The sequence below is a fragment of the Schistocerca americana genome, chromosome X (assembly GCF_021461395.2).
Source record: "Schistocerca americana isolate TAMUIC-IGC-003095 chromosome X, iqSchAmer2.1, whole genome shotgun sequence".
In the NCBI taxonomy this organism is placed as follows: Eukaryota; Metazoa; Arthropoda; class Insecta; order Orthoptera; family Acrididae; genus Schistocerca; species Schistocerca americana.
The window spans coordinates 641,471,226-641,484,088 of NC_060130.1; the positions used below are offsets into that span (position 1 = coordinate 641,471,226).

At 39.9% G+C, this 12,863-nt stretch overlaps 1 protein-coding gene across 1 annotated transcript in view; it reads left to right on the forward strand.

Annotated features, from left to right (window-relative positions):
• The first annotated feature begins 9,379 nt into the window (after positions 1–9,379).
• The window catches only part of LOC124555369, a 164,078-nt gene continuing 160,594 nt past the window's right edge, over positions 9,380–12,863 (forward strand). The window contains exon 1 of the mRNA XM_047129259.1: positions 9,380–11,950. Within this exon, the coding sequence (XP_046985215.1) occupies positions 9,722–11,950 (2,229 nt within the window). The 5' untranslated portion in view covers positions 9,380–9,721. The remainder of the gene's footprint in view (positions 11,951–12,863) is intronic.

Here is a 12,863-nt window from a genome sequence, read left to right on the forward strand (position 1 = left end):
AACTGTGGATGTTTCTAGACAGATTGAGAAACACTATTGTCAGACCCATTTATAAGAAGGTTGATGAGAAAGATATTAATAATTAGAGACCAATCTCGCCACTTAACTCTTCTCGAAGGCACTGTATGTGATCATGTACACAAGAACCATAGCACACATCTCTCAACATAAGATACTTAGCCTCAATTTGGATTTGAAAAGGTGTCTCCACAAAATATGCTATTTTCGAATTCATTAATTACGTCATAGAAAATTTAAACAATAAGATACTTCCAACTGGTGTTTTATGTGACTTGTCAAAAGGATTTGATTGTGCAGTCCAGGGTATACTCCTACAGAAATTAAAATATTTTTACTTCAGAGATCTTCCTCATAACTTGTTTTCATTCAGTCAAACTAAAAGGATGCAGATTGTTGTGTTAGGAAGCTTAGAAAGTGTACACAACGAAACAACATCTTCAAAATAGGGGATAATCATCGTAAGTATACCACAGGGATCGATATTGGAGTATACTTATTCTTGTTATATATAAATGATATTCCATTATATGTCCTAGAAGCTGAAACAGTTCTCTTTGCTGATCATTCTGGTATTATAATCAAACCTAATGGAGAAAACACAACACCTGAAACAGTAAACGAAACTTTCTTGAAAATTAGGAACTATTATCTTGTAAATGGACTGTAACTAAAGGTAGATAAAACATACTCTGTGAAATTCTGTACTTTATAAGGGCTGTTCAATCCATTATAAATAATGTATGAAGGTAGTTCCGTAAATGAAACAGAATATTCGAAATTCTTAGGTGTTTATAGCGGAAAGAAGCTGAACTGGAAGTCAGACTATTTTCTAACATACCTAAGCCCTACAACTTTTGTGTTACAGATATCAAACTTTGGAGCTCAAAACATCAAAAAGTTTAAGAAAGTGCTTGTTGCGCAGAAAGGTGCCTCACAGTTTATTTACTCCCTTAGAATATTTGAATCGGTTTTAGCATGCCATGAAAAGATATGTGGCATACAAGTAACTGACAAAGTAAAGTATCCCCACTTGTATCGACGTTTCTACCGGCCCTCATGTCATACAGGCATTTTTTTTATTTGTTTTTGTTACATCAGGTTAGTAATAATTAGACCGTCAGTGATGCAGGAAGCTCCATTGCTGCTGCAGTTAAAGGGGAGTACACAGTTTGTTTGCGAATTATATTTATGAGCTTCAAACAGGAGCGACTCATTTTCAGCTGTCTATGTGGATACTGGCTTAGTTTGTTAACTTCTTGCATGTTTGTGTGCTTACTAGGCACACTCTCACGTTCTAATAACTGTATAGTGCGCTGGGTTGCCGTCTTTGATAGTGACTGTGATTGCTATTGCTGTGTTCAGATGCGAGCTGAGTTGGTGTCCATTCATGCACAGCTCTAGGCGGTTTGGGCTACTGTCACACAGCTTGAGCCTGTTGCCATTGGGCTCCACTGTGGAGGAGGGGTGGATATGGGGATCCATAGGGGGTTTAGCACATCCCACATGTCCTCCAGTCAGTCCATTACTGTGACTGCCCCAGGTAATGCCCACACCAAAGCTGACCTATCACCCATGGTCGAGTGGGAGTTCGCTTCAAGGTGTGACATGCAGTGGAAGAGCTTCTGGAAGGCCGATCGGCGGGCTGTCTGTGGCTGATGAAGTTCCCAAGCCAGATGCATTGTATCGCCCTATTCCAGAGCAAGCCTCTTGGCTCACAAGGTCTGGGCGTTCATAGAGGATGGGATTACGAGTATTAGGAGCTCCAACGTTAGGCGTGTAATGGGGCCCCTTAGGGATATGACTACCAAGGAAGGGAAGGAATCCAGTGTGCACTCTTTGTGCATATTGGGAGGAATTGTTCCAGATGTGGAAAGGTGGCTTCTGATTGTCCTGAAGAGCACAGTGTGCAGCAAACTGCAAGTGATGGCTCATGTCTAAACTACGAAACTAAGAATTTGTGTCAATTTGGATCAGAACAGATTCTCTCTGGTTCTGGGAAGCTAGCTGTAATGGTAAACACTGCCAGTCTTGCTTACGAGATGAAGGCAGAGCTCACCGTCTGTAGCATTGTTGACAGAACTTGCTGTGGTCCTTTGGTACAGAGCCAAGTGCAGTGTCTGAATCAGAGGCTCAGATGCTTCTGCGACGGTATAGGCTGCAGATTCCCCGACTTCCACCGTAGGGTGGTCGGTTTCCAGGTTCCGCTTAATAGCTCAGGGGTCCATGCTACACACAGGAAGCGGCTAAACAGGTATCAGGGTCTGAGTTGAGGGGACGGGGCTGTTTTTTAGGTTAGAGGGTGTCGGGAAGCTACTGAAAGGGCGTCAGTCTAATAGGTGCAGGACAAACACAGGAGAGGAGACCTAGGAAGAATCGGTATGTAGTGGCAGATTGTTGTACCTGTGTTGAAAAAGAACCAGAGCTCCTAGCACTAATAGAAAGCACCGAAGTTCAAATCGTTATAGGAACAGGAAGTTAGCTAAAGCCGAAAATTAAGTTCAGCTGAAATTTTTACAAAGGACCAAACTGTGTTCAGAAAAGATAGATTGGATACAGTTGGTGGTGGAGGTTTATTGCTGTCAGAAGTAGTTTATTTTGTAGTGAAATTGAAGTTGCTAGTACCTGTGAGTTAGTATGGATACAGGTTATACCTTACAATCAGAATATTAATAATTGGCTTCTTTTACCAACCCTCGCCCCCTCCCTCCCCCCCCACCCCCCCCCCAACACATGCACTCAGATGGTATGCTTGCTGAACAGTTCAACGAACATTTGAGTCTCATTTCAAACAGGTACCCCTTTCATACAGCTATAGTTGGTGGTGACTTCAGTCTACCCTCCATATGTTGGCGAAAATACACGTTTAAACTCGGTGGTGGGCATAAAACGTCATTCAAAATCGTTCTGAATACGTTCTCAGAAAATTAGTTTGGGCATTTACTTCAGGAGCCCACTGGAGGTGTAAATGGTAGAGAAAACATATTCGACCTCTTTACAACAAAAAATCCTGAGCAAGTAGGTAGCATCATGATGGATACAGGGATTAGTGACCACAAGGTTGTTGTAAAGAGACTAAATACTGTAACATCAAAACCCACCAAAAATAAACGCAAAATACATCTCTTTAAAAAAGCAAAAAAAAAATTCGCTTGGCACCTTCCTTAAAGACACCTTCTACTCCTTCCATCCTAACTATGTAAGTATAGACCAGATGAGGTTTAAACTCAAATAAATAGCATTGACAGCAACTGAGAGATAGATACCAAAAAAACTAATAAGAGACGGAACTGGTCCCCCATCGTACACAAAGCAGGTCAGAGCATTGTCGCAGAAGCAACGAAAAATCATGCGAAATTTCAAAGAACGCCAAACCCACAAGATTGGCGAAGCCTTACAGAATCTCGAAATTTAGCGCAAACTTCAATCTACATCTACATCTACATTGATACTCCGCAAGCCACCCAACGGTGTGTGGCGGAGGGCACTTTACGTGCCACTGTCATTACCTCCCTTTCCTGTTCCAGTCGTGTATGGTTCGCGGGAAGAACGACTGTCTGAAAGCCTCCGTGCGCGCTCTAATCTCTCTAATTTTACATTCGTGATCTCCTCGGGAGGTATAAGTAGGGGGAAGCAATATATTCGATACCTCATCCAGAAACGCACCCTCTCGAAACCTGGCGAGCAAGTTACACCGCGATGCAGAGCGCCTCTCTTGCAGAGTCTGCCACTTGAGTTTATTAAACATCTCCGTAACGCTATCACGGCTACCAAATAACCCGGTAACGAAACGCGCTGCTCTTCTTTGGATCTTCTCTATCTCTTCCGTCAACCCGACCTGGTACGGATCCCAGATGCGTTTAACAATTTGGCTTTCCCCAGGCCCTCTGCTGTTCCGGATCTACATAAACGATTTAGGAAACATTCCGAGCGTACATTTTAGACTGTTTATAAGTTATGCTGTCATTTACCGCTTTATAAAGTCATCAGTTGATCAAAATCAATTGTAAAACGATGTTTACAAGATATCTGTACAGTGCAAAAGTGGCATTTGTCTCTAAATAATGAAAATTGTGAAGTCATCCAAATGAGTAGTAAAAGGAATCCGCTAAATTTCGGTTCCGGAGTAAATCACACAAATCTAAAGGCTTTGAATTCAAGTAAATACTAAAGGATTACATTTACAAACAATTTAAATTGAAACGATCACATAGAAACAGTTGTGGGAGAAGCAAACAAAAGACTGTACTTTATAGACAGAATACTTGGAAGCTTGAACAGGTCTGCTAAAGCGGCTGTTTACACTATGCTTGTCCGCTCTCATCTGGAGCATTGCTGTGCAGTGTGGGATCCACATCATATAGTATTGACAGAGGACATAAAAAAAGTTCAAAGAAGAGCAGCTCATTTTGTATTATCATAAAAAAAGGGAGAGAGTTCCAGAGATATGGTATGTGAGTTGGGGTGGCAGTCATTAAAACAAAGGTGTTTTTCGTTGCAGCAGGATCTTCTCATGAAATTTTAAGGCGCCAATTTTGTCCTCAGAGTGTGAAAATATTTTATTGGCGACCACATGTATAGGGGCGAATGAACACCACAATAAAATAAGAGAAATCAGAGCTCACATGGAAAGATTTAAGTGTTAGTTTTTCCAGCACAAAGTTTGAGGGAGGAACAATTGAGAAATAACTTGAAGGTGGTTCGATGAACTCTCTGCCAGGCATTTCATTATGAATTTCAGAGTAACCATGTAGATGAAGACAACCTACTCAGTGATTTAAAGCAGTTGACTGACAATAAAACTAACTTCTACCTCAAAGTTATATTGTATCTGCTTGAAAACTCTTTCTACTAGCTTTCGAAATGTGGTGCTACAGAAGAATGCTGAAGATTAGATGGGTAAATCACATAACTAATGAGGAGGTATTGAATAGAATTGGGGAGAAGAGGAGTTTGTGGCACAACTTGACTAGAAGAAGGGATCGGTTGGTAGGACATGTTCTGAGGCATCAAGGGATCACCAATTTAGTACTGGAGGGCAGCGTGGAGGGTAAAAATCGTAGAGGGAGAACCAAGAGTTGGGTACACTAAGCAGATTCAGAAGGATGTAGGCTGCAGTAGGTACTGGGAGATGAAGAAGCTTGCACAGAATAGAGTGGCATGGAGAGCTGCATCAAACCAGTCTCAGGACTGAAGACCACAACAACAACAACAGAAAAATTTCTGAGTGTATAATAATATGATGTGTGTGTGTAACTGAGAAGCATGTTTGGCACAATAAATTGAAAAAATTATAAAATTATAAAAAAATAAATTATAAAATTGACACATTCCACATTATAGTGAGAGGTCGCAGTTATGATTCATGGTACATATAAATAAATACCTGTTGTAGCAAAATGCATGTCTGTGCCATTAAGTTCAATATATTGCACAGTGGATTGGTCATGTCAGAACCGCAACTACAGTAATGTAAAACGAAGAAGAATGGGGACCCTAAAGAACAGACCATTATGAACAGATATTGTTGTTACTATTGTCATGTTGTATCTGATCATAATCACAGGCCCATTTACCTACAGAGAGACAAAATTAGAAAATAATTTCAGACTGGCTTCTCTGTCACACTTCACTCCTACAATCTATCATAGATGCTATCAAGGAGGTGAAGAGGCTATCTTGGAAGTTTGTGTCACACCCTATTTCTTTCTGTAATCAAAATTTTTCAAAAAAATTTTCGACCAACATTTTGCCCCACATCATAAATTGGGAACAAGGTACTTTATCATGCTGACCAGCATCTTGGAGAGAATGTGTGTACACGCATGGTTATTCTCAAGGAGCATATTTCTCTAACATTATTTCTCTAACAACAGTCTATTGATCCAGATGAAGTTCTGGAGGCATCTATACTAAAACTGCATCGTTATTTTAGGCTGTAACTACACATAACATTGTGCCCAGAGCTGGTTCTGTATTTTTCTACTTGATATACTCCAGTGGTTACTGGTCGATGCTTAACTCATAAATGATTATCAGCGACACGGCACAGTATCTGATTTCATCACTCTCACAAAGGAATGCGGCTTTGAATCATTAACTGCTGTAGTGGGCTTTATTGCTACACTATCAGTGGTGCGGTGCATGGTAAAAAGATTTGTATAGTAGCCTGGCAAGAGAAACCTTGCTCATAGTCCAGCTGCCAATAAACTGTTCCTGACGGTCTTACATGGTAATTTGAGTGGAATATTAGTTCCTAATTTGCACATGAGTTGATAAGCGATCAGTACTGATGTTTTGTGGCAGCCCAGATTTGAATCTCTCTGCGTTCACAGTACGGCTGATTGGACATAAAGTAATCTATCATTGTTCCACACTAATGTGGTGCTTATACGTCATATCTGTATAATCGTTGCTTTCTAGGTTTTCAGTGGCGTTTTTGAGTTAATTTAAGATTGGACTTACAGAGGTTCAGGTGAAGTGATGAACTAGTTGAGAACGTCAAGTATACAGTAATGTTTTCCTGTGACTGTGTTTTGCTATTGGATTTTCTGTTTATTTCCTTGGACTTCTTGAAGATATGTATTAGATGTTTATCACGAATTCGAAACCTACTGCTGCATACAACACCGTGGCCCAGTGTACAGGATATTCAGAAATTCCAGTTGTAAACTTCAACGACTATTAGAGGGCAGAGAGGACATGATATTTTGAATCGAAACCCATATCTGGGAACGTACGGTTTCCATTCTAAGACGCTTTCATTTAAAATGTGTAATACGCCCACATCTGCTTTCACTCAGGCTAAGTGGTCCTGCATACTTGATCATTCTACAAAATGTACTGGACCTGTCCTTGGAAGCTGTGCCAGTGAATGTGCATCAGGCAATGTGATTTCAGCATGTTGGTGCACCACTTCTTACATGTGGTTTGGAGGCATCTCAACAGACAGTATGGTGAAAGATGGATAGGCTGAGGTGGTTCAACCATGTGGCCGCTGCGATTGCCGGATTTAACTCCTATGGACTACTTCTTGTGGGGTCTTACGCAAAGTTTGATTTATGAAACTTCTGTAGAGACGGAGGAAGATGTGTTGGGACGAGTTCTGGCCGCTGTAAGAAAAAATGAACAGACAGCAAGTGTGATGGAGACATTATACGAGAACATGCTCCTTAGATACAATGTCTGTAACAACGTTGGTGGTCGTCACATCGGGCAGCTGTTATAATGCATCAGTACTGTTTTGTATGTACAGCATGCTGGGTTCTTTTTTGTTTTGGAGTAATGTAAACATGTAATGTTTAAGTGTTAATACAGACAAATGTGCTTAAGTGATAAATTGGTGTTCTATTATGTTTCCTTTTGCATCCTTATTTAATAACGGTATTGTGTCACATCTAATTCAATTCCTCTAGCAGGAGTGGCTGAGTTAAACATCTGAACTGGAACTGTCACAGAACGCGAAGGGTACGTTTCCAGATATGGGTTTTTATTCAAAATATTTTGTCCTCACTCCGCTCTACAAGTCCTGGAAGTTTATAACGGCAATTTTCTAACGCCCCCAAATCTGAAACGTCTTGTAATGTGGAGGTAGGCTATTTGCAGAATAATTGCTGTGCACTCCCATTTATGGTGATTTGTTAGATCTAGCTCTTACACATGGTGTCAATGATAATAGCTAGCTTAAATAAATTAGCTGTCACGGTAAAGTGCGTCACTCATTTATGTGTCACCTATTTAAGCCTGTTATTTGTCTGTCGTCGATTTTTTTCGTTTTCAAGACTGAGGCGAGTTCCGTGAAGAGAGAAATGAGGAGAGGTGCGTCAGACCTTATAACGCAATGGTTGGAAACTTCAAACAGGCGACGGATGTAAAATTTTGAGGTGAAGACAAGACGGTGCCATTAAACACAGCGAAATTATCGACAGTCTGTGTTTTAAGAAGAGAAGTTTACATTGAGTTTATTAATTAGGAGAATACAAACAGAAGTCGGCTTCAGTATAAGAAACCAGACTGTCATTTGAAACATGTTCCGTTTCTTGCATTATTATGATTTGCAGTTATGAAGCTGAATCATTTTGTCGTTTTTCCCTGGAAGTGAGAACATAAGATAATAATGAATAATGTCAATGTAACAAAACCTACCGAGAAATGTGTGCAGTAAAACTAATTACAAGTGACAGACTGATCTGCTACAGTTCCACTTAATAATAACAGAAGTAGTAATCACTCATTCAGAGAATATATGTCGTCTGGTGCATTCGTTGTTTCAGGCAGGAGACTGCATTTCTTCAACATTTATTCGATTCTATGTAGTCTGATTCGATTTTTTAATTATTAAAGAGTAAAGCTGATAACTGAAGACTACACACCCGAATGATCGTGTTTAACGCATCGTAGAAGTTCAGACTTCATAAAAGTTTCCCGAGTATCGTATTCTAAGGCATTTGTGATACTACTGTGGTAAATACAGTTTCTTAATGATTGGTGCCTTAAAGTGCACCAGAAGTGTAAAATAAAAATGAGTCTAGGAAGAGAACTGACTTCACAACTTTTTTAGTCTTAATTTTACTTTATTTTCAACATGCCGGCCGCGGTGATCTAGCGGTTCTAGGCGCTCAGTCCGGAACCACGCGACTGCTACGGTCGCAGGTTCGAATCCTGCCTCGGGCATGGATGTGTGTGATGTCCTTAGGTTAGTTAGGTTTAAGTAGTTCTAAGTTCTAGGGGACTGATGACCACAGATGTTAAGTCCCATAGTGCTCAGAGCCATTTTCAACATGATTATATTAAATTACTTTGTGGTACATAAAATTACAAAACAGCTGTCAATTATACTATATACTGACAATCAAAAGTAGATTTAAATTGACAAGTCACGTATGTCTCAATCATTTGACTGTATATGACATTTTATATGAAAATAAAGTATCTATTACATTTCTTACATAGAACTCTGTATGTGGCTCTTTCGAAATATGTGTTTTGTGCTAGTCGTATATGTGCCCGTTTGCTATTTCGTTGCCATTAAGTACATCATAGTAATGAGAAGCATATATTCGCTATGATACCGATCAAGTTTAAACATACATGTCGTATTTGGTGCAAATACATTTCGCAAACGGAAGATATGTTTTTTGCTAGATGTATATATGCCAGTTTACTATTTAGATGCCATTGAATACGGTATAATAACGGAAAGAATTGTATTACAAATCCAGTTGTAAATATATATACGTCATATTTGGTGCAACTACTATTTCGCAAGCGGAAAATAATCGTGATAACGTATCCGACGTATGTAACATCTCTGGCACTGTTATTTAACGAAAGTGCTGAGAAGCACCGCTAGATGTCAGGCATGTATTGTAGTCTGTATGTAATGGGTGGTTCTCCTTGGATTTTGTTTGTGACTTAGGTTGTGACACTCATATCAGAGCATTAATGTTTTTTAATTAGTGCAAGCGAAATTTTAAACAATATTAATTTGTGCCGTAACGCTCCTACAAAATGCATTTATTTCTTTTATGGCTAGGAAATTCTGTAAACACGTCTGTTGTCTCGTTCTCTTACATTCGAAACATTGCACGGGTTGGTTGTATAATATCTATCTTTGCTCGCTAAGAAAATTACTCATTAAGGGCGCTGCAGGAGAGTGCGTAACTGTACACAAGAGTGTGAATCGTGTTGCAAGTTTTTAAGAATGGCAGCTGTAAACCCGCAGGATAACAGCTCCTTAGATCAAAGCATTCCAAAATGGAAGAGAGAGCTTATCTTACGGAGGCGAGCGCTTAGTCGTACTCTACCCGCCGGCAATGCGTCTGTGAAGTTGACTTGTCCTAGTGTTGTTACCGCTGTGAAACAAGCAGACCAAGCAACGCTTGTCGAAGACGTACCAGGTAAATATCAGCGTCGTGTTCCGACTCCGCCTGCGGCAAGCAAAGGTTCGGTGGAGGAAGTCAAAGCGGACTTTCTCCCCACAGATCGCGGCAGTATCTCATCCTTGGCATTTGCGGAATCGCCAGTAGTTGTCAGTAACATGCGGTTGGTTGAACCTCATGCGGACGCGGGCAGTGATTTGATGAATGGTGTTGGCATGGGAAGCAGCACCGTTGCTGTTAACTCGGTGAAGTTTTGGGACAGAATGGGCGAAGAAAAGTTAAGCAAGCATCGTGCTTCGAACAAAACAATGAGTAACAGTGTTGTGTTAAGTGAAAATAATTGTGTAGAAGACAGTGACTCCGACTCAAGTGAAGAGTTGCAGTATGGACCAGGGATAGTCAATAGGCTTAAAGATAAATATATGAGTATGACTTTACGCGAAAACCAAAGTAGAGTCACCAGGACCTCTTTTAGCAATATGAGGCGAGCAGCCAGCTTGGAAAATCTGATTGATAATGAGGACAGAGACATAGAAAAGCAGCAAACTAAAACACAGCATAGATATACGAAAAAGTCTGATACTCCTAACGATTCCAGTAATAAACATTCCGCGCCTCAACATCACAGATACAGGGGTATTACTCGAGGCAATGATTCAATGAAACGAGCACGTTCAGTTGAAACTTTGTTAAGATACGATAACAGAACAATATCAGGTCGTTCTGGTGCCCGTGACTTGCCTTCATTTGAACGTGTTAATAAAAAGCAGGCGACAGTTGATTCAAGGAAAAGTGCACAGTTTGTAAAATCACTTTGTAAAGAAGATATAGTCATAGTAGAGAATAAGTCAAAGGCAGACGCCAGTTCTGGTGTTTCAGAAGACAAGCAACATGTGTCGAAAGGCTCGACTTCTCCAAAAGTTCGAAGCCCAAGTGTTGCTTCAGAAACAGAATGTCTTCCTCCTGATCTTGTTAAACAAGCACTTAAAATTTTTGAGAGAAGGCCAGAACCAGAAACTACTGGCACTAAATCGTTCTCCAGTAACACTACTAAAACTTCAGCAAATGTGGGTACTAGTGGCAGTTTTGCTGGAGCTGTTAGTAAGCCAGTGCTGTCCCCAAAACCAAGTCCTGACAAAATTTCTCAGGTTTCACCAGCCAGGCCTAGCTCACCTAGAAAAACACCAGGAAATGTAGAGCAGGCATTACCTCCCTTTCCACAAAAACGAGGGAGTACACCACCACCTAGTCCATCGCGCTCTCCAAATAATTTGACTGCCCCCCTGGGAAGGTTACAGTCTCCATCACCAACTACAGAAATTTATAAACTTTTTTCAATGAATGATTCTGATTTAGAATCATCAGATATATCTCACCCGGTGAGTGGCGATGGCAAAGTTGACAAGTCTTCTGACAGTCGAAATGCAGTCGAAGCCATAGATGGGCACTCTAGAGCTATTTCTCCTGCAGCTTTAGAAAATATTAGAAAATGTGGCATGTCAGAGAAGTACCATTTTGTTAATAATAGTGTAGCAGACAAGCCAAAGTCACACCTTCCTGGAGTTCAGCTGGCTGTAATACCAAAATCAAAACCTCCAGTACAAGTCCCATTAAAACCAGAACCTAGTTCGATGCAAAAGCTTTCTCCTAGTGTGAAATCTACAGATCCTCTGCAGGTACAAGTAAAGCAGGTTGGCATAATAAAACCAATGGTGACAAGTAAATCCACATCAAATGCCTTTCATAATAATCGTGAGAAGGAGAAAAACTTCAAAAATCGTGAAAAGTCTGCTGATCAAAGTGTTATTCCAATAAACAAACTGTCAGATGCAATTGCTCGTTCTTCAGACACAGGAAAAAGTAAAGTTGAAAACAGTGCGAGTGATATTTTTCCATCAAGAATTCTTAGAGAGACTAAAGGACCAGGGCTGTGGGACAAAAAACCTGCCAGTAATGAACTCACTTATAATTTTGTGAATAGCAAGACATCAATACCAGACTACATTCCAAATGATGGTATCATATTAAGGAAGACACCTGTGAAGCCCAAGGTAAGTTGGAGCATTCTCTTAACAGTTTCAGCTATAGAAAAAAATATGCTCTAATCCATTTTAGTAGGGCTTATGTTATATTGAATTCTAAATTATCTTGAAACCTGAGGTTGTTTCTTTGTATACAAGCACAAGAAATTGTATTAATTATTTTTATAAATATTGGATTTGAATATTGTGCCTTTAAATTGACAAACATTTTGGGGTGTTCAAAGAGATAATAATTTATTAGGAATATATCCTTGGCAGTTAATGTTAGCAAGAGACTCGAACATGCATATCAAGTTTTATATGTTGGCGTACTGTGCGTTCTGAAGTTCGTGTGGATTTGTGATTTTGCTCAAATGGAGAAATTACTACAAGTAACCATCATAACATCAGTTTGTCTTTAGTAGTTCCGCATGTCGTCTTTTTGGTCCAAATTTTGTGTCCTCTTGTTAGTGTTACTCATATGCGAGTTAAGAGTGCTTCTGAAGATAATGAGATGAAGTGTTTTTCATGTGGGATTGATTAGTAATAATTACTCCTCATGTAAATTCCATCTCTATTAGTTGAGATGGAATATGTTGATACATTTTGGTTTAAGCCCAGTTCATTATGGCTTTACATATTATTATTATTATTATTATTATTATTATTGCTGCCTCTCCCCCTTTCTTTAGTGCAGTGAAAATGTGAACATAGGCTATAGCAGCCCTTCAGGTTGCCATGGTAGCAATTAATAGTAATAGAGAGTAGGCCAATTAGTGGTGTTTGGGTAGGTGCAATAGAATACTCATTTATCATGGCCAACTCTTGCAAGTTTGTGTGCACAGTTTCACAACTGTAAAGCAATTTTCAGAGTAAATGCAAGGTAGAGGTACCTTTTAGCATCTATCTGTGTTTGACTGCTCAATATGATTATGTAGCAATC